The sequence below is a fragment of the Panthera tigris genome, chromosome C2, assembly GCF_018350195.1.
Source record: "Panthera tigris isolate Pti1 chromosome C2, P.tigris_Pti1_mat1.1, whole genome shotgun sequence".
Taxonomy (NCBI): domain Eukaryota; kingdom Metazoa; phylum Chordata; class Mammalia; order Carnivora; family Felidae; genus Panthera; species Panthera tigris.
Genome location: NC_056668.1, coordinates 2,422,590 through 2,449,472, shown reverse-complemented (window position 1 = coordinate 2,449,472; position 26,883 = coordinate 2,422,590). Strand labels below are relative to the sequence as shown.

At 60.7% G+C, this 26,883-nt stretch overlaps 1 protein-coding gene across 2 annotated transcripts in view; it reads left to right on the top strand.

The window, feature by feature from the left end:
* Positions 1 to 22,130, top strand: part of AGPAT3 (1-acylglycerol-3-phosphate O-acyltransferase 3) — an 81,277-nt gene extending 59,147 nt beyond the window's left edge. For both annotated transcript variants that reach the window (XM_042998852.1, XM_042998851.1), the window contains exons 2-9: positions 2,466 to 2,692; positions 10,095 to 10,264; positions 11,798 to 11,959; positions 13,046 to 13,199; positions 13,776 to 13,878; positions 16,426 to 16,501; positions 21,079 to 21,277; positions 21,881 to 22,130. In XM_042998852.1, the coding sequence (XP_042854786.1) occupies positions 2,515 to 2,692; positions 10,095 to 10,264; positions 11,798 to 11,959; positions 13,046 to 13,199; positions 13,776 to 13,878; positions 16,426 to 16,501; positions 21,079 to 21,277; positions 21,881 to 21,969 (1,131 nt within the window). In that variant the 5' untranslated portion in view covers positions 2,466 to 2,514 and the 3' untranslated portion in view covers positions 21,970 to 22,130. The remainder of the gene's footprint in view (positions 1 to 2,465; positions 2,693 to 10,094; positions 10,265 to 11,797; positions 11,960 to 13,045; positions 13,200 to 13,775; positions 13,879 to 16,425; positions 16,502 to 21,078; positions 21,278 to 21,880) is intronic.
* The last annotated feature ends 4,753 nt before the right edge of the window (positions 22,131 to 26,883 follow it).

Genomic DNA, 26,883 nt, shown 5'->3' with positions numbered 1-26,883 from the left:
CTGTGATGCCGGTGTCGGCGGTGTGTGGCTGGGGCGCCAGCGTCCAAGCAGACAGTCGGCACAGCGTACTCTCGCGGGGTGGGAGGGAGGACCCCTGACCGCAGCGGGTGACGTTCCTGAGAGTGGAGTCTGGCCCCCAGGTGAAGTCGTGCATTTTGACCCCACTTCTCGGGTATCCGGGCCAGATCCTGACAGCCCGGCTGACCAGCAGCAGGGGAACATGCCGGAAGACGGCCAGCCTCAGCAGAGCCCCGGGCCAGGCTCACTTTCTGGTGCCCGAGAGCCCGGCACACAGCACCTAGGACCCACCTAGGGTGGCTGCAGCAGGGACCGGTGGTGGCCGAGGCTCACAAAGAAGGGCAGTCATCGGAACGAGGCCCCAGGACCACTACCAGCCCCACACCACGTCCATCAGCCCTTGTCAGGTCCCCCACTTAGCCCCGGGGATCAGCCCTTGTCAGGTCCCCCACTTAGCCCTGGGGACACGGCCGGGAGGCCAGCTGGACCCAGACAGGAGGGTGTGGTGCTGGCGATGGGGCCAAGGGGTGGGTGCAGCTCTCCGGGGGGTTCTGCAGATGGACTTTTAGACCAGAGCCTCGGGGGCAGACCAGGGACTGGCTACTTACCTTCACAGCCGCGGGGGCTTGTTGTGAAACAGGTGCAGGGGCGGAGCGGGGCCCCCACGCCGTGGAAGGAGCTGTGGTGCACACTGAGCCACCAGGCATGTCCCGTGTGGGTCTCCTCGCGTGAGCCCTCGGGAAAGGAGGCCGGGTTCACGGTGCCGGGCGTGGAGCGGTGCTGCTGGGGCAGGGGCGAGGGGAGGCTCCCAGACTCGACCACGGCAGTGGCTTTCCAGGCCGTCCCGCCGCACAGCAGTGAGCGCGTCTGAGCTGTCGTGAGTTGTACCTCGATAAGGTTGACTTTAACATCAGATTCTCATACCTCGCGCCCTAGTGATGGAAACAGCAGGTCGGCCACAGAACCTAGGAATCTGCCTCAAAAAGCATGACGGCTGAGGTGCCGATCTCTGAGCTGGCTTCCGGGGACCCTGGTTATTCTGGCCCACGTGGCCCGAATCCGAGATGGTGGGGGTGCGGGCAGAGCCGGGCCTGCTGGAGCGGTGGGGTGCAGAGAGCCTGCCACGGGCCGGCCTCGGTGCCGGAGGACGGACAGCAATGCCAGGTCTGGCCAAAGCCATTGCCTCCAGGGCAAGGAAGAAGCTTGTGGTCAGGCCCGGCCGGTATGTCTGAGACTGCTTTACCGAAGGGCCCCTGCCCGTGGGAGGAGCGTGGACCCGGCCTCACTGCCTACTCTGGAATTGGTCCTGATCCTTCTCTCGCTGTGACCCTGAGCCAGGCACTGAGCCTGTCTGTGCTTCTGTTTGCTCAGAGGGGGGTTTGCAGTGACCCCTAGGAGGCAGTAAGACGCTTCTCAGGGTGGGCACTTCAGACACAATGGGCTGGGTCGGTCGGGATTGCTCATGGGGCTGCGGGCATCTGAAGGTCTGGCTGAAGCTGGACAGTCAGCCTCCGCGTCCAGAGCCTGCCGCTCACGTGTCCTCCTGGCAGGGCAGCCAGGTCCTCCAGAGCCAGCTATGTAAGGACCGGGGGCCGGGCAGAGTTGTGCTTTTATGACTCGGCCTTAAAAGTCACTGCACTTTATTTCTGGCCCAGTTGGTTTATTCTCTGGGGGTGGCCAGTTCCCGTGTGCCCGCAGGTGTGGTCAGCTTGTAAAGTGACGCGGGGCCTGCCCTGGAGGGTCGGGGAGCCCGGTGTGTGGCTCAGAGCCCCCTCCGCGCCCCACCCCCAAAGAGGGTGCGGGCGCCTTTCCCACGGACCAGGTCTGCGGGTGTCCGGGCCGCGGGCAGCCCTGAGTTTGGGTCACGACTTCCTGCTTGGTTCTCTGCCCACAAGGGGGTCACAGGGCAGCTCACGGGACAAGTTCAACCAAGAAATGTGAGCTTCTGGCTTCACCGTTGAAAATAAGAAATGCGTGTGAAAAGGGGACAAAAACTGGTCAGGTTCCTGGGTGAGTCACCGCCTTTGTGTTAGAGCCAAAACAAAGGCTTTTAGCTTAAAAAGTGCACCACTGTTTGGGAATTAGGAGGCATTAGTTACGGTATCGTGGATCTGTTTTCCTGGAGAGTTCGTGTGCAGTTTGACGACGGTAAATGCGTGGTAAAAAGTCTAAAATAAAAACTCTCTGTCATGCCGTTTCCTAGAGGGAATCACTGGTAATGCTCAGGGACATTGGTTCTAGTCTTTTCTGCCTCTCTTATGTGCCCGGGGGTGTCTGCGTGTGGGCCTGTGGGGTGCGGGGTGGGGTCGCGGGGTGCGGCCCCCGTGAGCTGCCGGGGGTCGGGCCCCACGTCGGGGCCGTGCCGTGAGCACCGCGGACGCGTCCCCGGGGCCTGCGGCCGCCGGGGCCCCCGCACCCTCCTGACCGCTGCCCCCTGTCCTTTGCAGGACGGCCGTTCTCGCTGAAGGACCCTGCACTCGCTACTGAGCGGCGACCATGGGCCCGCTCGCCTACCTGAAGACGCAGTTCGCGGTGCACCTCCTCATCGGGTTCGTGTTCGTGGTGAGCGGGCTGCTCATCAACTCCGTCCAGCTGTGCACGCTGGTCCTCTGGCCCCTGAGCAAGCAGCTGTACCGCCGGCTGAACTGCCGCCTCGCCTACTCCCTGTGGAGCCGTGAGTGTGGCCCGCGCCGCACGGCTGGGGGGGGGGGTGACGGTGGGGGGGGGTTCTTTCTGCCGGATGAACCCCACACACGCCGCTCCGTAACGGGCAGGGGCCCCCGGGGGTGGCGAAGGCTTCCGATGACGTGACCGGGAGGCGGGGGCCTGGCTGGCGACCCCCGGGCTGGGAATTGGGGGGTGGGGGGGTGCTCCAGGGTGCTCAGGGCTGGCTCCTGGCCAGGACACGAGCAGAAAGACGCTCCCCCCCTCAGACTCTTGGTCTGGCTGACCCAGGTGACGTTGCCGCACTTGACCGCTCGGACCCGCAGAGACCAGTTTCCTGAGGTTTAACGTGGGGTTTTGGATATTTGAGAACAAATGCAACTCAGCTCAGCACCCCCCAGCCCCGTCCCTGCCAGCTCACGGGCCGGGGTCGGCTCCCGTGTGCTCCGCCAGCCCGTCACCAGAGCGTCGTGAGGCAACCCTCGGGTGGCCTGTCCTCTGGTACCTATCTGAGCGTCTCTCTGTGGAAGAGAAGGGCTCCTGCCTGCGTCCTGGTTAAACAGCTGCGTGTGGACGTGTGTGTCTGAGGCCTGTATGCACGTGTGCGTGTTCAGACCTCGACGACAAAGCCCACCGTTGACAGAGGTGAACGCCGCACGGGGGGCCTGGGGTGGGGGGGAGCCAGGCACACGTCAGGAGGGCAGCTCGCCAGCGGCAACTTCTGACGAGTAACCCACAAAATAAGGATGTACCTGGAGGGATATCTGCAGAAGTACATACGTACAGACATTCTCGTCGTGTCATTTCTGTATTAGTATAAAAGTGGCGGCAGCCGCAGTGCCCACGAGTGGAGGCCGGCTATGGTGAGTCCGCCTGGCACAGCCGTTACCGACCGGGGACCGTCTCTCGACTTGATAGACGACCATCTTCAACGTCCTTTTTTCCTAAAGTCTACTCATTTATTTTGAGAGAGAGAGAGAGAGAGAGAGCATGCGCAACGGGAGGGGTAGGCGGGGAGAGAGAGACAGAATCCCAAGCCGGCTCCACACCGTCAGCGCGGAGCCCGACGCGGGGCTCGAACTCATGAAATGTGAGATCGTGACCTGAGCCGACACCAAGAGTGGGACGTTCGACCGACCGAGCCACCCTGGCGCTGCTTAAGACACGCTTTTAAGCGCCAAGGGAAGGTCTCCCGCAAAGTACGTGGCATGCTGGTTTTTTTGAACACCGTGTGTATGAGGTGTGTGCACGTCTACACGGCCGTTCGTGCCCAGAGGGTCTCAAGGGGTCAACGGGAGACTGAGTGTCAGGGAGTGCAGGGAGGAGGGCCTTCTACTTTTTTCCTTTTTTGTTTTACTTCTTTGCTGTTTATTTTGCCTTTTATTTTTTTTAGGGTTTACGTTTATTTATTTACACGTCTGACTTTGTGCCGTTTCCATTTTTTCGCGTAAGACCATGTTTCTTTTCCACTAAAGAGAGAGTGATAGCCACCGCGTGCCTGCCGTGTGGGGAAAGGTGGGTCTCCATTCGCCTCCCGGTTCCGGGGCAGAGAAGGGAGCCCCGTCGAGGAGGCCGTGACCTCCCGCTGCCTCTGCCGAGGCCAGCACGCCGGCCTGTGGCTTTCTCTTGCCTTACACACGCCGGCCTGTGGCTTTCTCTTGCCTTACACACGTAGCAGCTTCAGTGCCCAGGGTTTGGTTTCTTTTCTGGATGAGACACGATTTGTGTGTGGGGGTGGAGTGGGGGGAGAACCAGAATTCCTCTGACGTGAAAAATACAATGAGTTGTTGATGAGCGTAAGACGTGATGTGAGCACACACCCAAAGGGCAAATGCTAATCGATAAAAACAAAATTGTAGACTCCGCCTCCAGCAGGATGGTGAGGAGCTCAGTCCCGGAGAAAGCCGGCTGGGTTCACAGGAAGTAAGGGAACCTCTCAGCCCCGCCCCCTCCACCCAGCAGAAAGCGGGGTGCTCACTGAATCTCGAGGTTGCCTTCCCGGGGCCCCAGCTGGGCCCGCTGCAGGGGAGGGGGGACGCTGGATCTACACCAGGACCCGGAGCCGTGGCCGGCGGGGACGGGGAGCAGGTTCGAGGCACCTCTTGGGATCAGTAGCTCCGAGTTAGGCCTGAGGAATCTGTCAAGACAGATAAGATGGGAATTCACGGTCATCCGGTCATCCGAGGAGAACAAGAGACTGACAGACAGCGACAGGTGTGACAAAGAATCAAATAGAACTTCTATAAATAAAAACCGTAATTGTAGTTTTTAAAGTGAACGCTTAGAAGACGCGTGTTCCGTCACGTTGGACCCTGCTCACGAGGGACGGGCACGCGGGGCGCACACGTGCGGCGGAGCCCCGCCAGGGAAGTGTGACACGGGAGCGATGAGAAGGAAGGGGGGATGCGCAGGTCTGTGGGGGGACACAGGGAGGCAGCGCCGGGGGAGGTGATGGCCGAGGACGCCCCCGGATGGATGGAGACGTGGTTCTGTGGCTCTAGGGGGACAGCGCATGCCCAGCAGGGAAAGAAACAGAATCCACACGTGGACCTGCCCCAGGGAAGTCACAGCCCACGGAGACAAAGGGCAGGCTGTACAAATACCCAGACAGGAAAGCCGGGCACCTGCCGGCTGGACCGATGGGCCTGGTCTCGGCCCAGCGGGGTCGAGTCAGGGGCTGGGAGGCCTTGACCCCGAGGGAGCCTCACCACCCTGGCCCAGCTGCCTGCACAAGTCAGGAACTGCCAGAGGCCAATGCACAGTGGCAGCCCTCACAGCCCACGGACAAGCACCTGAAAACTCTCTCTGGTGAGAATAAAGCTGACAGCACGACAGGGGCTGAGCTGCAAGAAAGAAGGAAGTCAGAGAAAACGGCAAGTAGGTACCTCTGAACGATCCTATTACATAGTGATGCCCGGTTTGTGAGGCTGAAACAGGGGTCCGGGTGGGGATGGGGGGGCCGCAGTGTTCCGGTGCCCCACCCCCACCAGCCCTCCATTCTCATATTTGCCAGGAAGAGAGCGGCCATGTCACCATTGGACTTGGCTAAGGGAGGGCAGGGTGGGAAACAGACATCAGACCAACCTCAGAGCTATTAGAACAAGGTGGATTAAACGAGCAACGACAAATCCTTTTTTGCAAAACAGACAAAGTAGCGGAAAGCGTGGAGAGGAGAAAACGTGCTGGAGGGGTGAAGCGGGCTGGGTGGGGCCCCTCACCCCCGCCCCCCCCCCCCCGCAGCCCGGCCTTCTGCTGCTGAGTGCCAGGCCATGGGAGCCCCCAGGGCACCTGCTGAATTTGGGGGTGTTCTCCACGTTACCCTGAGATACAGGGGCAAGTCCTCCTCATGTTAGGGCCGCGTGGGAGGCTCCCCTACATTCCGGGGGCGCACGGCGAGCCCTGGAATCTCAGTGCCCCCGAACCTGCCTTCTGTTCAACTGGATGTGTGGTCCTGTCCCCGCCCCGTCAGGCCTGGCGCCCTCCCGTTGACCACCGCGTTCCCAGCATGACTGTCGTCTGGCCACAGAGCTTAGGGGCACACGCGTGGAGCCACATGGCCTGTTCTCAGCCGACCCGGCCGAGACTGAAGCTTCCTGGCTGCAAAGGAGAAAACCGCCAGCCTCACAGCAGAAGTTGATGCAGGGAGCACGTGCGCAGCGATGTTCCTTGCGGGGCTGGGGTAAGCAGGGAACGCTCGCTCACCGTGGAAGGGCAAACATGTGCCTGAACGGAGGGAACCGCAAAAAAATTAGTGAGGGCTCAGGAGCCAACCAGCAGAACTGCTAATTCCAGATGCTCCCCAGCTCGGCCAGGACCACAGGCAGGGACCCTCCGCCCACCGACGGCTGGCAGGAAAGAGCGGCCTTCCATCAGGCGACCCTCTGATAGGGCCCATCTCCAGGACAGCGACAGGGGGCGGCCGGTGTCCGTCCGTCCGGTCACTCCCGGGTCAGACCTCTCACTCCATCAGAAAGGCGGAGGTCCCCGGTGCTGGCCACGGCGAGGGGCTGCGTTAGGAGGGGGAAGCCTGCCCGCCAGCGCACATCTGCTTGTGGGACGCCACCCGTGTCCTTGCGCGCAAACGCGGGTGCCACGTGCCCAGCCGCCCCCCACAGGGCTCTTCTGTGCATCCGGGCTGCTGCCCTGTGCTTCCCCTCGGCGGTCGTGGGGACCCGGAGAAGCCTTACGTGCGGTGGTGATGTGCTCGCGTCCCTCCGTTCTGATGCAACGTGCCTGCATTTGTGGCCGCCTTGAGATCCAACTCATGGCGGGACGTGGTCATCCTCTGCCTGCCTGCAGAGTGCGGCCGGGCCGGGCCTCAGTGTCCTCACTGCTGTCACCGGCCAGCACGAAGGGCCGGTGGCTGTTCTGAGCCCGCGTCGTGGTTTCCAACGGTGTGCTGTCCAGGGCCGTCTTGGGAAGCGGTCGTGGCCACAAGGGGTGTGTAGGCATCGTTATAAGTGCCAGCGTGAGTGAGGCACGCGTTGTCAAGCCTAAGTGAAGACACGGCCTTGAAAAAGATCCTTTTTAGAAAATTCCGCGTCCTGCGTCAGTCTTAGATGAGCACTGTCTCGCTCTGTTCCGGATGCCTCCGTGAAACGCAGCGATGGCTGGGAAAGCCGGCATTCGCGGGACGTTGACCACGTGGGGGACCCCACAGCTGGCGCACTGCCCTCGCTGCCCTTGGCGTTTCTGAGTCTGGAGGTTGAGGCATCAGTGGCCCCTCTCAAGCTAACGATGAGGAAGCGTTGCAGAGTCTGCCCGCGCTCCCAGCGGCGTCGTCCACGGGAGTCGACAGCGGGACACCTTCAGTGTCCATCGAGGGATAAGCGGATGGAGCAAATGTGGTCCGTGTACAGTGGAAAACGGAGGAGGAACTCCTGCCACGTGTGACCACACGCAGGCAAGTGCTGGACCTCGTGCTGAGTGAAATAAGCCGGTCACAGAAGAAGCACCACCCGGCTCCGCTCATATGAGGGACCCAAGGTCGGCAAACCCTACAGGCGCACAGGGGCGTAGACTCTTGTCGTGCGAGGTGAGAAGGTCCGAGAGGTCCGTGGCCACCAGCACCGTGCCCACGCGTAACGATGCTGGCTTGTGCGCTGAAGGTCTGTTAAGAGGGCAGACCCCAAGTCTTCTTACTAGAGTAATGGGAAACTGCTTCCTGGTGCCCTAGCCGATTGCTTTCGGAGCCACGGTCCCATCCACGGTCTCTCGTGGACCAGCGTGCACCTGGAACTTTGCCCAGGCCCTGCCGGACTGCTGCCATCGGCTAGATGACAATCAGCCGGAGAGGGAGGGGCAGGAGCAAGGCTCGTCACCTGGTGTGGGCGTCTGTGGGGTGTGGCTCTCCGGGGGTGGGGGGGGCCAGGGGAGCCCGGTCCACAGGGGATGGGCTTTCAGATGCACCAGTGGCCTTGTGGCCTCCCTTCTTTCTTTCCTTTTCTTGTCAACAGCTTTACTGAGATAAAATTCACCCACTTAAAGTATACCGCCCAGTGGTTTTGGGGTTCGGCCCAGAAAGGAACCCCGGCCCACCGACGGTCACTCCCCTCGTCGCTGCGGCCAGTACGCTAGTTTCTGTCCATGGATTTGCCCATTCTGGACATTCCTGCAGCAGGTGGTCCTTGAAGACAGACTCGCACTGAGCACGATGCTTTCAAGACCCGTCCACGGTGCAGCTGGACGACATCACCTGGAGCGGACAGACATCGTGTCCCATCTGTCCAGCAGTCTGGGCGCTCGGGTAGTTTCTGCCTTCTGGCTGTCACGAACGATGCGGCTGTGGGCGTGCGTGCACAGGCTTTTGCGTGGACATCTGCGTTCGTGTCCCCTGGGCAGATCCCCCCGGGTGGGGTCGTTGGGCCTCCCCACCTGTCTGTTCCGAGATCGCGCCCAGTACTGTTCCAACCACGGCAGCTGCACCGTTTTTGCGTCCCCACCGGCACCGTGCGGGGCTCCAGTGTCTCCTGCCCTCGCCCACACTTGCCCCCGTCTGTGTGTGACCATGGCCGTCCCGATGAGCGGGAAGGGATGTCTCACTGTGGCCCGGGTGTGCGTTTTCCTGATGACTGACGATTCTGAGCGTCTCCTTGTGTGCTCGTTGGCCACTTGTGAGTAACCTTTGGAGAAGTGTGTGTTCGGATCCTTTGTCGTTCCACGCCCCTGCCTTTCTCCAGTGCAGTCTAATGTGGGATAGACGTGGCCACGACTGGCGGGTTCCCGGGTGCTGAGTCAGCCTCTGACAGGTGGCCTCTTCTGTTGACCCCGCCTTGGGTGGCAGGGACTTCGGCTGGTGAGTTCAGGTATCATCCGAGGGGCATACTTCTCATCCAGCTCCCATCACGGAGGAAGGTGAGACCCCAGAGGCTGCACGATCGGGAGCGTGCCGGGGGCCGAACTTTTGAAGCCCCCACTTTAGGCCGGGCTGATGGGGACGCCCATCAGAAGGAGAAACCAGCCTCGGTTCTCTGCTTCTTGCGTGTTAACGTCACAAGCTGTAGCCCTCCAGAGGCCCCTGTGAGGAAGCTACTACCTTCTCCTGTCTGTAAATGGGGACACCGAGGCCTGGGAAGTCAGGCTTGGAGCCCAGTCTCCAGGCCCTGCCCTCCATCCTCAAGGGACGGTCCCCTCAGAAGACGGATGGGCTGGTACCGAGAAAGAACGGGGCTGCCCCGTGGAGACCCTGAGCCTGCAAGTCGGGCTTCCTGGTCTGTGAGGCCACCTTTTTCGGGACGCCTGGCCCGGTCGGTGGGCCCACGCTGGCTGGCAGTGGCTCAGCACAGCCACCCTGCTGACCACAGCAGTCCCGCAGCTGACTGTGCGCGTGCACCCACCCCTCTCCCCTCCCAGTCGGCGGCTGCAATGTGACAGTCCCTCAAATCACAGCACGTGTGGGAATCACACCTGGACATTTCACAATTTTAGAAATTACTGCTTTCCTCTGCTTCTGCTTTCCAATTTGTCTTCTACCTGACTTACGTTTAAAGTTTTTTAATGTTTGCTTATTTCTGAAAGTGAGAGAGACAGAGCGTGAGCAGGGGAGGGGCAGAGAGAGGGAGACACAGAATGGGAAGCAGGCTCCGGGCTCCGAGCTGTCAGCACAGAGCCCGACGCGGGGCTCGAACCCATGAACTGTGAGACCGTGACCTGAGCCACAGTCAGACGCTTAACTGACTGAGCCACGCAGGCGCCCCTCCCTGACTTTTGTTTAGAAAAGGTAATTATAATTTTGGAAAATCTAATTTATGAAACATAAAGCGCCAAGACTCATTTCCAGCAGGAAATCCTGCTCTGCACGGACGTTCTGTGAACGTCCCCAGGGGCACGGGCTCGGCCTGTGCCCGCCCACGGTGGGGGCCCGGATCCGAGCGCAGCCCCCTGCCCGCTCACGCCGCCCCGTGTGTCCGCAGAGTTGGTCATGCTTCTGGAGTGGTGGTCCTGCACGGAGTGCACGCTCTTCACTGACCAGGCCACGGTGGACCGTTTCGGCAAGGAGCACGTGGTGGTCATCCTTAACCACAACTTCGAAATCGACTTCCTCTGTGGGTGGACCATGTGCGAGCGGTTTGGCGTGCTGGGGGTGAGCCACACGGGGGTCCCAGGGAGGTGCTGGGGGTGAGGGGTGGGGGGGTTCCGGGGAGGTGCGGGGGGTGACGGATGGGGGGGGTTCTGGGGAGGTGCTGGGGGTGAGGGGTGGGGGGTCCAGGGAGGTGCTGGGGGTGAGGGGTGGGGGGGTCTGGGGAGGTGCTGGGTATGAGGGGTGGGGGATCCTGGGAGGTCTGGGGGTGAGGTGTGGGGGGTCCAGGGAGGTGCTGGGGGTGAAGGATGGGGGGTCCAGGGAGGTGCTGGGGGTGAGGGATGGGGGGTCCCGGGGAGGTGCTGGGGGTGAAGGATGGGGGGGTCCAGGGAGGTGCTGGGGGTGAGGGATAGGGGGTCCTAAGAGGTGCTGGGGGTGAGGGATAGGGGATCCTAAGAGGTGCTGGGGGTGAGCCACACGGGGGTCCCGGGCAGGTGCTGGGGGTGAAGGATGGGGGGGGTCCAGGGAGGTGCTGGGGGTGAGGGATGGAGGGTCCAGGGAGGTGATGGCGGTGAGGGGTGGGGGGGTCTGGGGAGGTGCTGGGTGTGAGGGGTGGGGGGTCCTGGGAGGTGCTGGGGGTGAGGGGTGGGGGTCCGGGGAGGTGCTGGGGCTGAGGGGTGGGGGTCCCAGGGAGGTGCTTGGGGTGAGGGGTGGGGGGTCCTGGGAGGTGCTGGGGGTGAGGGGTGCGGGGTCCTGGGAGGTGCTGGGGTGAGCCACACGGGGGTCCCGGGCAAGTGCTGGGGGTGAAGGATGGGGGGTCCAGGGAGGTGCTGGGGGTGAGGTGTGGGGGGTCCTGGGAGGTGCTGGGGGTGAGCCACACGGGGGTCCCAGGGAGGTGCTGGGGGTGAAGGATGGGGGGTCCGGGGAGGTGCTGGGGGTGAGCCACACGGGGGTCCCAGGGAGGTGCTGGGGGTGAAGGATGGGGGGTCCGGGGAGGTGCTGGGGGTGAGGGGTAGGGGGTCCTGGGAGGTGCTGGGGGTGAGGGATAGGGGGTCCTAGGAGGTGTTGGGGGTGAGGGATGGGGGGTCCTGGGAGGTGCTGGGGGTGAGCCATGCGGGGGTCCCTGGTATCTGGGTTTTCCTTCCCAGGAAAGGAAGGCCCCTGGTCCCTCTGCTCCCAGAGTCTGGGGTCCGGGCACCCACAGCTCCCCGGGGCTTGTCTTGAGCTCAGGTTTCTGACATTTCCTCTGGGGAAGGCTTACCCAGAGTCCCTGCCAGCTGAGCTGTGTCAGGTAAGGGCCCCGCGAGGCAGGCCGAGGAGCACGATGCAGAGAAAGCCTCTGTGCCCGGCGGCCCCGGGTCTCCCTCAGGCAGCCCCAGGCCCGGCGGCCACGGCGGGCGCCCTCCCTCCGCCAGGCCTGCGCCCCAGCCTCCTCGCCTGTGGGACAGCGCGCCTGCGTGCTTGGGGTCACGCTGAAACCGGCGGCCAGGCTCAGAGTCCGGCCTCCTCCCTGACGGCGAAGTCCCCAGACACCCAGCCGGTCCGGGGCGCCTGAGCGGGTTCTGACCCTCGCCACCTGCCCCGCCCCGCCCCCAGAGTTCCAAAGTCCTGGCGAAGAGGGAGCTGCTGTACGTCCCCCTCATCGGCTGGACGTGGTACTTCCTGGAGATCGTGTTCTGCAAGCGGAGGTGGGAGGAGGACCGGGACACCGTCATCCGGGGGCTGGAGCGCTTGGCGGACTACCCCGAGTACATGTGGGTGAGTGCCCGTCGGCCGCCCGTGCCCAGAACCCCCGCGGCCTGGGCCTGAGCCAGCCGCTGTCAGCCCACGGGCTCTCCCGCACCTGAACTTGCAGGCCGGGGCGTCCCTCCAGGGCGGCCTCCTCCACCCGCTGCAGCCCAGACGGGAGCCCCTTCCTGCGTCCCCAGCGGGGCCCCTCAGGAGACTTCTCTGCGGGGAGCAGCTTCGGGGCGGGGGGCGCCAGGTTGCGGAGCAAACCCCAGGGACCCCATGGTTCTGGGGGATACGTTTGTACCTCGGCCCCAAGAAGATCTACCCTGCTGTTCACAACATCCACCCTTCAGGCACCTGGGTTTGGTGGGATGGCCATCTGAGATTACAGAAATTACAGTCGGTTTGAAGATGGTTTCTTTCTTTTTATTTTTTAAGTTTGTTTTTGAGAGTGAGAGCACCCGTGCGCACCTGTGTGAGTGCGCGTGTACTCTGAGCGGGGCAGGGAGAGAGAGAGAGCACGCGTGTGAGCAGGGGAAGGGCACAGAGAGAGAGAGAGAGAGAGAGAGAGAGAGAATCCCGAGTAGGCTCTTGCATTGTCGGCACAGAGCCCGACGTGGGGCCGGAAACTCCTGAACCGTGAGATCGTGACCTAAGCTGAGAACGAGAGCCGGACGCTCGACCAACTGGGCCCCCAGGCGCCCGAACGGCGTTTCTCTCTCTAGTCTTTCTTTCCCGTCTCTGGCAGAGTAGTTCTTTGAGAAGCGGCCCCCCTCTCAGCATCTCTGACCCTCACGTTAAGGCAAAGGGATGAAAGCCTGTTTTCCGCTCAGGGGGGCAGAAGGCTGCAGGGACACCTTCCTGCTTCCGGGAAGTTGCGTTCTGCATTCTTTGAGAACGAGCGACATGCCGTTAGCCGTTGGGTGAGGGACTTTGTGTGGCTGGAGCGTGGATCGCAGCCCGGAACAGGACGGCGTTTTCAGCGATGCCACGTGCTGGTCGCTAGAGTGTGCCGTCAGTTTGACAGATCCAGTGACGCGCGCTTTGTGGGTGGGAACGTTCCCCGGGGCCTGTCGCCGGGGTAACCTCCGTCCCCGTGCTCTCGTGTCCTAGTTCCTCCTGTACTGCGAGGGCACGCGCTTCACGGAGAAGAAGCACCGCGTCAGCATGGAGGTGGCCGCCTCCAAGGGGCTGCCCGCCCTCAAGTACCACCTGCTGCCTCGTACCAAGGGCTTCACCACGGCGGTCCAGTGCCTCCGGGGGACAGGTAAGCGGCCGCCACCTGCCCTGGGCTCTGCGTGCAGCAGGACGGGGGAGTGACCTGCCCCGAGCCACGCAAATGACACATGAGATACAGGCAGAGGCAAGTGGGTGGGGTTAACGTGTGTGAGGCTGTCGTGTCCTTTCCGACACGACGGAACGCTAGTTAGTGGAGAATCAGCAAAGCGATGAAAAAGCGTGTAACTGGAAACCTTACGAGGGGAACCGTATGTGTTCCTGATTAATCCCAACGGAGGCAAGATCAAAGAGAGGGGACAAAGAGCAGAGCAAGTAGGAAGCAGCCAGACAGTAAATTTGGACACGAACGGTCAGTAACTGCACTCGACCCGCGTACCCACGTGGCAGGAAGGTGAGCCTGCGGTGGGGCGCAGGACTGTGCGGGGCGGGTTCGGGGTTGTGCGGGTGCTGAGCTGCGCGCGCGTGCCGTGCGGCGTGGGCACCAGCGATGCTGTGGTGCAGGGGTGGGCGCCGAGGGATGCGGGGGCGGAGTGGTGCGGCCGCAGGGGCAGGTGCGGGCGCGCTGCGGCCCTGGCCCAGGGCTCACCCCCGCCTCTCCCTACAGTCGCAGCCGTGTATGACGTCACGCTGAATTTCCGCGGAAACAAGAACCCGTCTTTGCTGGGGATCCTCTACGGGAAGAAGTACGAGGCAGACATGTGCGTGAGGTGAGCTGGGAGGGTCCCCGCCAGTGGCAGCCACCCCCCGCCCCCCACCCACCTCCCCAGCCCCTGGCACCGGGCCCTCCCTGCGCCCAGGGGAGGCAGCCTTCTCCCCAGGACTGCAGATGTGGGGACAGACACAAGCACCCCTCCTGCAGGGTGGAGGGGTGGGTGCGGGGGTAAAGGCAGAATGTTCTGGAAGCTCTGGGGGAGCAGCAGCCCCTTCTTTTTAAAAGGGGCCGAGTGAGGTTCAGCTTGGACAGTGACCAGGCTTGCTCTCGACAGAAGGGTGAGCTGTCCCAGCTCAAGGGGCCGATGCTCTTAGTGGGGACTGTGAGGCCAGCTCGGGCGTGATTCCATGCGCGCCCTCCTGCTCCGCTCTCTGTCCGAATATCCCTGGGGAGACTTGTCCGTCCCTCCGTCCCTTCAAAGGCCCGGGAGGGCAGGACCTTCCCCGGCGTGTGGGCGGGTCCCGCGGAGCCGTTAGCTCCTGTGTCTGACACCCGCCAGCATCGGCTGGGTGTCTAGCCGGTCACGCTGGCCCTCGTCAGAGGCCCCCCTCCGGTGAGTGTGGAGAACGTGAGCAGGTACATGTTTGAAACGACAACATGCTGGGGGGACCTGGTCTCCCCACCAGGAGTAACTTTGTGAATGTGAAGAGTGAGCCGGGAGGCTTTTTCCTTCTGAAGTGTGCAGCAGAGCTCGAAGTCGGTGTAAGGCCTCGTTGCATCCTGGGGTGGGGAGAGAGCCCGGGATCCTTGCCCTCAGGCCTCTAGGACCACCAGGGACTGCGTGGCTGATCTGGGGCTGACCTGACCCTGGCCGTGACTCCGACCAGAACACATGCCGTGGTCCCGGGCAGTGGCAACAGTGGCGGGCTCTGTGTCCTCCCTCACCTAGCCGGTCCCCGGGGAGTCAGGGGTGCGCCTCGGCCGCCGGGGTCCGAGCTGGCGGGTTGAAGGAGCTGGGGGAACTCTGCGGTCCAGCCCCAGGCCGGTGCCCACGGCCGCCGCACCGGTTGCCCCTCCGAGTGGACGGTGCCCCCCGCCCCCCACCGGCAGGAGGAGACCCGTTCCTTCCTCTGTTTGTCGTGCCCTTTATTGCAAAAGGCATGGAGTGACATTTTACCTAATCTCGTAATGGATATGTGCTTAGAGCTTCTAAAGGCTTCAACTTCCTGTTTTGTGATACCTGCCATTGGGGTATTTTGAATAAAAGCAGGATTCCGACGAGTGTACAACGTGCTTATAATCCAGCCAAAGTTCTCCTGGCCTGAGGGGGCTTTCCCCTTTGACCCCACCTCCTGTCCCCTCCCGGTGAAGTTGCACTGGGGGCAAGGTCAGGGGCATTTGGTGGTGGGGGCCCGAGCTCCCGGAGTCTGTGCTGGCCCTTGGGGCAGAAGCCTTGAAGAGGCTTGAGTCGACGCCAGGAGATAGATGCCCGTCTTTATCTTTATGTTTAGCACCATTTTGAGTCCTTATTTTATACGTTTCGTACTGCACGTGGCCGCCTTGTGATAGAACGTGGCTGTGGCATCCACTCTGGGATGTGGATGTACAGCCAGGGAGGGCAGTCGAGTGAGTTGGAAGCCCTTAGCAGCCCTCCCTCTGTGGACAGCCCCCTTCGGAACTTCGTGTCCTCACCTGTGGCACACCAGTTCCCAAGAACTTTGGGGGTCCACAGAGCCACCCAGAGGCTGCTTGTCGTGTGGCCCCCGCGTCACTCCCATGTCTGACGGCACATGTGCTTATAAAACTTTGCCGTTTTCCTTTCAAATACGGGGGGAGATCGGGAGGTCTAATCCGCAGAAGCAAAGTTCTCCATTTTCTTAGAGACAGGGTTAGGATGCCTTCAGCCACAGAGCTTCTCCCAGGGCCGCCCTTACTCTGGCCTGCTGGGTGGGCCCCGGCGCCCCCTGCTGGCGATCTCAGGTGCCGCGGCTGCCGCGGGTCCCCGTCCTTGCCCCAGTTCCCCTCCCCAGCTGGACACCCGGGCTCCAGGGCCGGTAATGCGGCTGCTGATCACTTTCGTAAATAAGTTCGTGTCTTCACTGGAGTCAGCTGTCTGTGAGTGAAGATTGAAGTCCTGAATCTCTATCGCTTTTCGTATATGGAGCACGTAGCTTTCGTTTGTGAAATACATAATTTTCTTGGCCTAGTGGAAGACACTCTCAGTTCTGACTATTTCCAAAGAACGAACCATTAAGACCCAAACTCCTGCTGCAGCCCAGAAATGCCCGCCCTCCACAGTGGGAACGGGGCACGATCTGCTCAGGAGGACCCCTCGTGAGAGTCGCTGGCTTTGCCTCGAAGGTGAATGGTCTCCCGGCCCTCCCTCCGGGGCCCCCGCGGTCCCGCAGGGCTCCAGGCGCTCCACTGTGCCCGGGTGGACGCCTTCGACATTTGTGTGTTTTTAGGAATTGAGAGTGAGGCATGACCAGAAAAGGCGGGGGGAGGGGGCAGAGAATAACCGAGCTGTGCCACGATTATGTCCCTTTTTCTGTGCGATGCCATCCAACAGTGAGCCACTTTGCTCTCGATCTTAACAAAACAGGAGATTCCCTCTGGAAGAGATCCCGCTGGATGAAAAGGAAGCAGCTCAGTGGCTCCACAAACTGTACCAGGAGAAGGTAACTCAGCTTTCCTCCCCGGGGGCTCGTGAAGAGGTCTGGACGGGGCGGCTCGCAGGGCAGGTGGGACCTTCTGGAGACGGGGGCGGGGCGTCTGCAGTCCTCGAACACTTCTACCCTCTTTATTCTTTCCATTTTCTTGTGAGAAATCAACACGCTGGAGACGAGTGTAGAGGATAACACGGTGCTTCTACAACCGCGGCTGGTTAACGTTGTCACATTTGTTTCCTTTTTTCGTGTAAAAGAAGGTATAGATCTGTAGCCTCCACATATATATATGGCGTGTGTGTGTGTGTGTGTGTGTGTGTGTGCGTGCACGCACGTGTGCACGCCACAGGTGACATGAGGTTATCCTTATGCCACCCACCCCGGTCCTTCCCTCTCCATTCCCCGGTAGCACGCCCTGCCCTGAACGCCCTGCCAGCTTGGTTTCCGTACGTGGGCAGGACGTTAGATCTTCATCTTCAGCATCGTGGGAGGCTTAGAGAATGAGAAAGTCCTTTCTGCATTCAACAAGTACCCTTTTAAAGGCACTGACGAGCTCTTAAGAAAATCTGGGAAATCTCTAAGGGTCCAAAAAGGAGGTTGAGCTGAAAAGCAGGTGGCGAGCCTGTGACCCGGGAATGCCACGCTACACCAGTGGGTTTTGCGAGTCCCCTCAGCCTGGAGTCTTGATTTTTAGCGCCTACCCGGAACAGAAGATCAGGGTTTGATCTCATGCCAGGTCCCTGAGATCCTGAGATCCAGGCCTCAGGACCCTCCGAGAGTTTTCCCCCGCACGGTGAACTGAAAGAAACCTACTTTCCAGCGCAGGGAAATGGCTCTGACGCTCCCCCTTCTCCTCTCGGTCTGGACAAGGGCTCCCTGATAACACGTGACCACGGGTCTGCCCTCGAACGGCTATGCTAGCGACACAGCTCAAGGAGAATAGAACCAAAATATCAACTCAAGTGGTTCTAGGCAAATCACTAGAGTTCCTGAGAGAAGCCCACGCAGGACCGGAGGGACGTTCCTCCGAACCTCAGCTGCTCACGATTTCCACCGGGAAAATTCCGTCGGGGAGGAGCTCATAACCAGACCACATGGGCAGGGCGCACAAAGAACCGAAGAGATAAACTCTCCAAAAACTGTAGCCAGTGGAACTGTCAGAGTCTAAAATCAGTGCGTCCGAAGCGATGGGGCACAAAGAAGGAACTGAAAAGAGAGGGGAAGGATCTGCAGAAAAAAAGGCAGATTTAAGAAAAACCGAGTCGAATTTACAGGCAGGAAAAATCTAGCTGTTGACAGTAAAATCTTAATTAATAGATTAAACAGCAGATTTGATACAGCTGAAGACACAATTAGTAAAGTGGAAGATGGAGAAGAAATTCCTGGGAAGGTAGCAGGAGGGAGTGCAAACATAAAAGGAAGTACAGAAAACACGGAGGGCAAAGTGAGAGGTCCAGAAAAGAACTGCTGGTGGGTCTGCTGCCTCTTTCCAGACCCAGAGGCAGGAGTGCTGAGGAGCAGGGGTCAGAAGGCCACCGTCAAGCTCCTAGCACTCGTCAGGTTCAAGAGCCACAAGTCTGGAACAGGGTAAGTGAAACGATATCCACTCCCCAGTTATCACTGAAATTGCAGAACACCAAAGACGACCAGGAGCTCTTAGAACAACCAGAGAGACAAGACCGATTCCCCGGGAGGGAACGACCGTCACGTTGACATTAGACACACGTCCTACTATGTATCAGAACCTCTTCTAAATGTCTTACGCACGTTTTGTCCTCACAGTAACCGCACACAGCACTCTGGCACGTGCATACGTTATACGTGAATACACGTAGAAAAACAGAGAGCACACACAAAATAGAACGAAGAAAATAATAAAAACAGCATACGTCACAGTGACGGAAAGCAAAGCCACAGGAGTGGATCAGCTGTACCGCATGCTTTTCCTGTGAAAATATTAATGATCTAGAAATCCCCGGGCAAGACCGACCAGTTAGAAGCGTAATTGCATCAGTAGAGACAGAAAGGTGAGCAGACCAGAGAGCAGAGGACAATGGTGAGAGTAGCATCTCTAGCTTAATGCCCGTACATTTGAAAACTTAGACGGAACGCGGGATCTCCAAGAACACAGCTCTCTCCCGAAGAGAAACGCAGCCTGCGTGCAGAATCCGTACGGCGTGTGTGTCTCGGGTGGGTGGAAAGGCAGACCTGGCACCCGCCGGCTGGAAGCGGGGAATGCGTCCCCGAATCTAGGTCCGCGTCAAAGAGTTTGAAACTCTTGCCGCAGGCCTTTGTGAGCAACGGCATCTGCGCGGCACGAGATGAGCCGTGACCTGGTGGCGCGTTACTGGGAAATAGGGAGCCGGTGTGGGTGCTTCCGTTCGCGGCGAATCCATCCGCGTGAACGAACTGCGGACCATCAACACGGCTACGCCTTGGGGATGTGGTGTACCGAGAGAGCCGGCCGCGGTGTGTGGGGGACGTATGACGCCCCTCACGGGAGGCTGCCAGCGCGTCTCGCACGCGTGCCCGTTGAGTGTGTGTGTGATCGGTGTGGGGGGAGCATGGTGACCCCGGAGGGGACGGAGCGGGGGCCTCATCTCCGGCTCCCGGGTGTACCTCCCCAGATCACCTGGTGCAAATGCACCAAGCGACAAGTTTTGACATCCACGACTTTTTGGGGTATTTTTATATTATCTGCCATGTTTTTCTCGAGTATCGAGACATATGCTAATACGGTAGGCTCGGCTGTCCTTCCTGTCACATGTATTTTATAGTAAGGACCGCATACCGTGTGCTGTCTGTTTTTTCTTTCTCCGGTCACCATCGTTTTTATGTCTGTCAGCGTTGACGTACGTAGATTTAATTCACTCCTTTTCTTTTAGAAGATCTTTAAAAAAATTTTTTTTTTTTAATTTAATAAATCCCACCCCCGACGTGGGGCTCGAACTCACGACCCCAAGATCAGGAGTCCTGCTCCAATGACCGGGCCAGCCGGGCACCCCAGTTCACTCCGCTTAAATGCCCTCTTCTGGCCTTGCGCCACGGGTGACGGCCCGTTGTCCTCTGCGAACAGTCAGGTCGTGTCCCGCTCTGTGCTGCGCGTTTCTTGGAGACACGGACTCGTGCCGCCACCGTTGGCGTAGCCTACTCACTTTGCGAAATGTTTCTAAGCTGTGCTTTGAGGAGACGCCCAGTTCACGCTGAGCGTGAGAGGCCCCTTGCCCCCCCGGGTCGTGTGAGTAGAGGGTCCGGCTGGCCCCCTGCAGGGACCGGGCTCGGCACTTGGATCCCGAAGCCACAAACAGCCTCCGAGACACGTTGACACCTTACACGGCTACCTCCCGTCATAACCTAGGAACGGACCCCGCTCTCACCAGCGGAGTACAGAGGTCGTGCCCGCGGCTTCCCCATTCTGCAGATGTGGAGACGGGGCTGCCGGTGCCAGGCGGAGCCGTCCCTGGGCCTCCCGGCCTCCTGCCCTCGCGCCGTCTGCGCGCCTGCTGCACGGTCAGGAAGTGGTACCCCGAGGCCAGCGCTCCTGCCTCCTGGCCACTCGAGCCCTCCTAGAATGTGCACTCTGGGCCCGTGGCCCCGGGGCCCCTCCGCCGCCAGGCTTCGGGGGGATGGGGTCAGGGGTCTGCAGGCGTCGGCGGTTGGGATCCTCGCCAGCGCCAGCATGTTGAGCGGAGGTTTGCAAGGAAGGGAGCAGGCGGGGCAGGGGAGGGTCGGGAGGAGAGGGCGGGAGCTCCGAGAGCCAGCTCCAAGAGGCCGCCTCGGTGGGTCGGGCCCAGCGTTTCGTCTCAGTGAGACAGCCCCAATGTGACCGAGTCTGAATGCTCCCGTGCGCCGTGGGTGAGTGCCGTTCCCCCTGAAATGCGGGCCAGGGCCACACGCCCAGTGCATGTGCACACTGGCACACGCTTCCCGCCGGGGGGGGGGGGGGACCCCGTTCAGAACGGTGCGGAGCCGCCTCCGCCCGGGAGGAGCAGGTGTGTACGTGCTGCGGGGGCCGCGAGCACCTGGCTTTTGTACAGGTCCTCCCTCAGGACGGTGGGCGGGCTTGGCCGCCTCCCTCCCCCTTCCCCACCCCTGCAAGCAGGATCCTGCCACCACTCCCGGGTGGGTGTCGACAGGGGGTGGGCCCGAGCCCTCCCGGTTAGACAGGGCAGTGGGCGGGACCAGCAGCCCCGCGAGGAGCCACGCCCCCTCCCCCGGGAAGCAGACAGGTGCCTGCAGGAAAGGATGTCCCGGATGAGAGGAGCCCCTCCCCTGGGAGACCCGGGGGCAGGGGGATGCGTTGTGGCAGGTGCGCGACTGGGCTCCAGGCAGGTCAAGGCCGTGCCCCACCCGCCCCGCCTTCAGAAGGTAGCAGGAGGCGATGAGGTCAAGGCGGAGGTGACTGCCTGTGCCTGGCTGGCTTTGAGCTTTGACACAAGCAGCCCAGGGGCTCCGCAAAGGACACACCGTCCCGCCTCTGCCGCGCACTCACGGCTCGCCGCTTTCTTCACGCGGGACTGTGGTAGACTGAGTCCGTTTCCGTGGTCAGTACTGCTCAGTACAGCGGCCACTGTCGTTGACTCTTTCAGGACGCGTTGCAGGAGATGTATAACCAGAAGGGCGTGTTTCCAGGAGAGCAGTTCAAACCTGCCAGAAGGCCGTGGACGCTTCTGAATTTCCTCTTCTGGGCCACGGTCCTGCTGTCTCCTCTTTTCAGCTGTGTCTTCGGCGTCTTTGCGAGTGGTTCCCCCCTCCTGATCCTGACGTTCCTGGGGTTTGTGGGGGCAGGTAACGCACGCGAATGATAGCACAGCTCAGGGTCGGGGATCTTCTGAGCGCCAGCCGCAGAGCTCCGCAGGGAGCTGGGTGCGCCTGGAGCCCTTTTGGCCTCAGAGAGCGGGCTCTGTCCACTAAGCCACAGGGTCGTGGAGACCACAGCCAGGTCCCAGGGCCACGTGCTCTCGTGGCATCCTGTGCTGAACTGGGCAGGCGCCTGTGGGGAGTCCCTGAGCTACTCTGTCTGCGTTCGGGTTTGGGGGGTTTGGGGGGGCTTGATGGTCTGAGGGTCTCTGAGGACATGGTCATTACTGTCCCGAACAGAATCGTGGGCGCTCGGGACCGCCCAGGTATCCTTGTCGGAGGGACGGGCACCCAGTCTGTCCCTGGGCACCTCACAGGGCAGTGCAGCCCCCACCAGGCCCGCACCCACCTCCTGTCGCTGGAGGAGCGGAGGCCATCACTCCCCCCCAGACGGGCTGAGCACGGCAGTGGGAGGGGCCGGGGGAGGGGACAGGGCTGGCCTGCCATCCCCTCGGGACCCTGCCCAGTAGCGAGTTCCCTCACGGGACGGCCAAGCCATCAGTCTGACCTTGCCTCTTTCCTATTTCAAAGCTTCCTTTGGAGTCCGCCGGCTAATAGGAGTGACTGAAATAGAAAAAGGCTCTAGCTACGGAAACCAAGAATTTAAGAAAAAGGAGTGATTCCTGGCTGTGGTGGCGCACACGTAACCCGACGGCGGTGTCCAGTTAGCTCGATTAAAAACAGAACCACGCACCCAGATCGGAGGAAAAGACACTTAGAAACTATTTTTCGTATTAACTGGTGACTAATATCAACCAATAAACCTTGAGCCAAGAGTAAAGCCGTCGGAAGGCCTGCGGACGATGACGCCAGCGGCACCCCGGGCGGGGTCCCAGTGTCCCGCGAGCCAGGCTCCGAGGGCGCCGTGCGTGCGGGCCCACCGCTGCCGGGGGCCGGGTCCCACCCCACCGCGACCTCGCGAGAGTTCTGCCTGCCAGAGGGAGCCTTCGGCTGCTTTCTCTTCTTAAACTTAGATCCATTTTTGGTTTTTACCAGTTATTTTGGGAACTCCCCCTGCCCCCCCCCCCCCCGCCTCCTCCCCTGACCCCAGCAAACCCTCCCCGTCCCTCCCGGGAACGAGGACATGTCAGCCCCCAGGCCCACAAAGCACCTGCCCGTCCTGTCTTCACACTTCCCGCCGCGTGTTCTCGGGTGACCAGGGAGGGCCGAGCGCCAGGTGGCCGGGCAGGTGCCCCTGAGCTGGCGGTGGGGACGCCCCACCCCGGCTGCCTGGCTCCTCCCTGAGCCTGTGTGGAAGCACTTTACATCCGTTTCTAAAGTGATCCGCCCCCTGAGACCTCTGTCCCTCTTTTTCCCTGCTCAGTCGTCAGCCCCTCTACTGGGCCGCACCCCTGCCGCCAGCCCCGGGGACAGCTGCCCTGCAGCCCACGGGCCTCTTGGATGGATGTTGGTTTCAAAGAATGTCCCCACCAGACCTCCTCTCTTCCGGAGGCGGTTGGAGACTGTTCCCTGGGAGCTCGTCGGCTCCTAAGGGTTTTATTTTTACTGTTGGTCTGTTCATGGCTCTCGTCTCCCTGAGAGGTAGAGGTGGTGGCCCCCCCCCTCCCTTCCCCGAGCAGGTGCCTGGGTGCCCGGGGCGGGGGTGGGCACCTCCTTGCGCAGGCTTCACCTGGGAGCCTGGGAGCACTGCCCCGCCTCAGCTCCCCCTGCTGTGGGGTGTCTGCCAGGGTCCCGACTTCGCTGCAGCCCTGGGCGTGGGGCTCCCCAGCAGGCCTCTCCCCAGGCTCGGCTCAAGCATCCCGCTGTCCACCCGCTTGCATCAGACTTCTTCCTTAAGCCTCCCGCGTGCTGTTTTCAAGTCACACCCCCCTCGCCTTTTTTTTTTGTTGTTGTTCCCTCTTTTTAGCAAAGGAAGGAAAGGTAACGGGTGTTAGTTAGCCCTGGTGCACTGGAGCCAGCGTGCCGAATAGAGGCAGGTTGGATTTTCTAGGAGAAAAGGTGGGGGAAAGAGGCATGGAGAAAATATAGACTAAATTGGACAAGTGCCTCTGCATCAGCCCTAAGTGTGTATTCTGGGAGGCTCTCTGGGGACAGCACGCGGTCTCTAGGATGAGGACGCTGCTGGGTTCCGTGTGAGAGCACCCCGCCCTCCCCCCGCTGCAGGGGGGGCCACCTCGGGTTAGTCTGCTCTCCTGTGGCATGCTGCTCCCGGCTTCCGTGTTTGTGTCCTGTGCTAACTCACTAACACCTAAAGCATCTTGAGAACGGTGGGAGGGCACTCCTGTGTGCATGCGGTCCCTAGAAGGCCCAGGTTGAGGTCTTGTACCTTGTAACTCATGGTTCTCCTTGGCCAGAGAAGTTCTCTCCCCCTGAAATGACTACGTACCGGGCACCCTCCTCCCGGAGCCACTGGAGGGGCCGTGCGGGGTCCGGGTACGTTGGAGGCTGAGGGCGGGCGTAGGTCTTAAGTCTCGGTGATTCCCTTCTGATCTAACACAGATGAGCCCGTGCATTTGGTGCCCAGACCTTGAGAGCAACCAAACCTCACCATGGACGTTTGGGGGGGGTTGTTTTTTGTTTTTCTGTTTTTTGTTTCTTTTTGGAGGGGGATGGATTTTGCTTTTCGTCCGCTTTAGAAGGAGACGGAGAGGGGGCTCCTTTAATTTTCAAAATTAATAAATCGCAGAATAGTGCTTTCCTTCTTTTCTTTTCCTTCACGCCCACAACTCAACATCGTTGGTGGCTGACGTCACGTCCACGTGGAGGCCGCGTGTTTGGACAGCGCCGGCCGGCCTCGGTGGGGGTGGCTCAGGGCCCGGACTCTGGCGCCCTCCACACGGGGCGGTGGGCCGGGGAGCGCGGGCGACGTGGGCAGACCCCGTCTACCGGGCCAGCTTGCTGCTCCGTGCGCCTCCGGAGCCCTCGCCCCCCACCTCGCTGGAGGCGCGGCGGGAGGACCCCGCGAGCACCCCACGGGCTGAGCTCCAAGCCTGGGGACCGCGGGTGGCTTGCCTCTCAGGCACCAGGTGCCGTGTCTGGTCCGCCCCGCCCGGCGAGTGGAGTTTGGGTTGTGGGCGCCCCCCCGCCCGTGTCCAGCTGGGGAGAGGACCACAGATTCTTTGCCGCCCCCCCGCCCCGAGTTCCAGGGGCTTCTAAGGTGCCTGTGGCACTTCCTGGTGACTCTGTGGCAGCTAGCAGCACCCGGGGACTCTGGTGGCGTCAGTGACAGTCCCCATTGCATGCAGGCGAGGAGGCCCTGGGGAAGGGCTTCGCCGGTCAGAAAGAGAGCCCGTCCTCGTTTGCGATTAATCCGAAGGAAGAAGTGGCACCGGCCGTACTGGGCCTGGTGGCCGCGTCCTTCCTGTGTCCCCTCCAGCCCGTCCTCAGGAAGCACAGCCTCTCGTAGACACGAGCTCTGCATCCACAGACCGCTAAAGACCAACAGAAAACGGCGTGAGCAGCACTCCATTGTAAACAGTGCAGGAATGCTCACTGACGCGTTCTGGGTCTCTAGCTGTCCGTCCCCGGGACCCCTCCTCGTGCACCGTGGCTCGGGAACACCCTTCCTTCCGCCCACGTAGTTCCCGAGCGTTGAGGCTGATCTGAAGAAACAGCAGTGGGCTCAGTCACGTGCGGTTCGGGAGGCTCCCGTCTGTCCGGGCCCACGTGGCTACCGATTTGTGTCCTCTCTGGGGTGACGGATAAGTAACTCTCTGCATGCTGCTTTGTCTCTGCCCGAGACGCCTCTAGGACCAGCCAAATAGGGTCTTTCCGGCCTGCTGGTTTTCAGCCGCACCGTTCAACCTCGTGTGTAAACTCACGCTTCAGATTTCGCACCCAAACCTGCATGCTTTCCCCGGCATGCGGCACTCGGTGTTTAGCGGTGTGACGTGGCTTCTAACCCTTCCGCGGCGTAACCAGGCTTAGGGCCAGCACGGAGGGCCCCGCACGCCTACCTGCTTCCTCTGGACACGGCACGTCCCTGGCCCACGTGCCGCCCCTTTCTCTCGCGAGGTAGCTCCTGAAGAAAAGCGAGCCTCCGTGAGCACCCGGGGCCACCAGGGTGCACGCGGACATCACCCTCTGGGCTCCACGTCCTCGCCTCTTGGGGCCCAGACACGCGCACACACACACAGGGTCGGGTCTGGGGCGGAGGACATAACGCTCCGTTCCGCTTGGCTGGGGGATGGGCACACATGCACCGAGTGTCACCGCAGGCATTTGCCGCCGTCCGGTTTGGTGAAACCGGGGACGTTCCCACAAACTGCTCGGGGACGTGAGAGGACAAGAGCACTTTTCGGGGACCCAGGAGGTGGCCGGAGAAGTTGACACCAGTCAGCCCCGCCACCAGCCGAATATTCTTTTCAAAGACGATTGCTCAACAGTTCTAAGCCTTTTGTCTCTTTGTTCATAAACCTTTTAGTTTCTTTCTGTTGCAAAAGGGGACAGAAACCGCACTGTGAACGAGGCACTGAAAGGCACTGAGTGAATTAGGCTGGTTGAATTGAGCCAGAGCGACTTGATTCAGTGAAGACGCACATCCGCTCTGCTTGTATTTATTGTCCCAGAATCGTGCGCTGTGACAATCAGACGTGACTTGCCTCGATGCCGGGAAATTCAACTGGCTTCTTGAACGTAAAGACCGTCCATAAGCACCGTAGCTGTAACGGGAATCTCTCTCTCGGGAAAAACCACGCCAACCATTGACTCGTGCAGGCGACGGGCGCTAGGGTTCTTCTTCCATCACCGATGACCTGTCACGCCTGACTGTCGGCCAGTTTCGAAGAGTGATACATTATATACAGGGTGCAAATGTACTATATGAATGTTTCCTTTTGTACACTTCATTTTTTACAAGTTTTGCTACTCACAAGCTGTATGTAGTCGAGGATAGCGGTATTTTTGGCCTCTAGGAGCCTGTGGGGGTGGGGTGGGGCTTGGGGGAGCTACCTTAGATCTTAAAAGCGTGGGTCCCAAACAGCTGGCTGTGTTTGCCACGCTCCGTAAAGATCACTTTGTACACGGGCATGTGCGAACCTGCCTGAGCGATGGTACTTTCTAGATAAAATGCTGCAGGTGCCATGCGTGTTTACTAAAATCGCTGCTGGCCCAGAGAAGGACGAAACCTCCACAGTAGAGGTGAGAGCGACCTCCTCCTTCTGTTCCTTTGCTTCGAGCCCGGGTCGCCCCGGGGGGGGGAAGCGGCGGACCTCCCGGCACCCGCCGGCCCGCGGGCCGGCCACCCGCTCACGCCACCCCCCGAGGGGCCGCTCTCTCTGAGGCTGTCCTGCTGGCTGCACTTTTCAAGCTTCTCCATTTCATAGAAGATGCTTTTGGAAGGGGAAACCGCAAGGGAGGGTGACCATCTGGCAAAGGGCAAAGGAGAAAGTCAGCAGGTGCATAAAGTGCTAAGCGACCCTCTGCCTAAAAAGGGGTCTCAAAAGCCATCAAGAACAAAAGGTTTTCCAATGTAGGCATGTATATATCGAAAATTATTTTTTTGTAAGAACAAATTCATTCCGTGGAGAAAACCAAGGGACAATTTTTCTTCTTTATAAAGAAACGGACTCTTG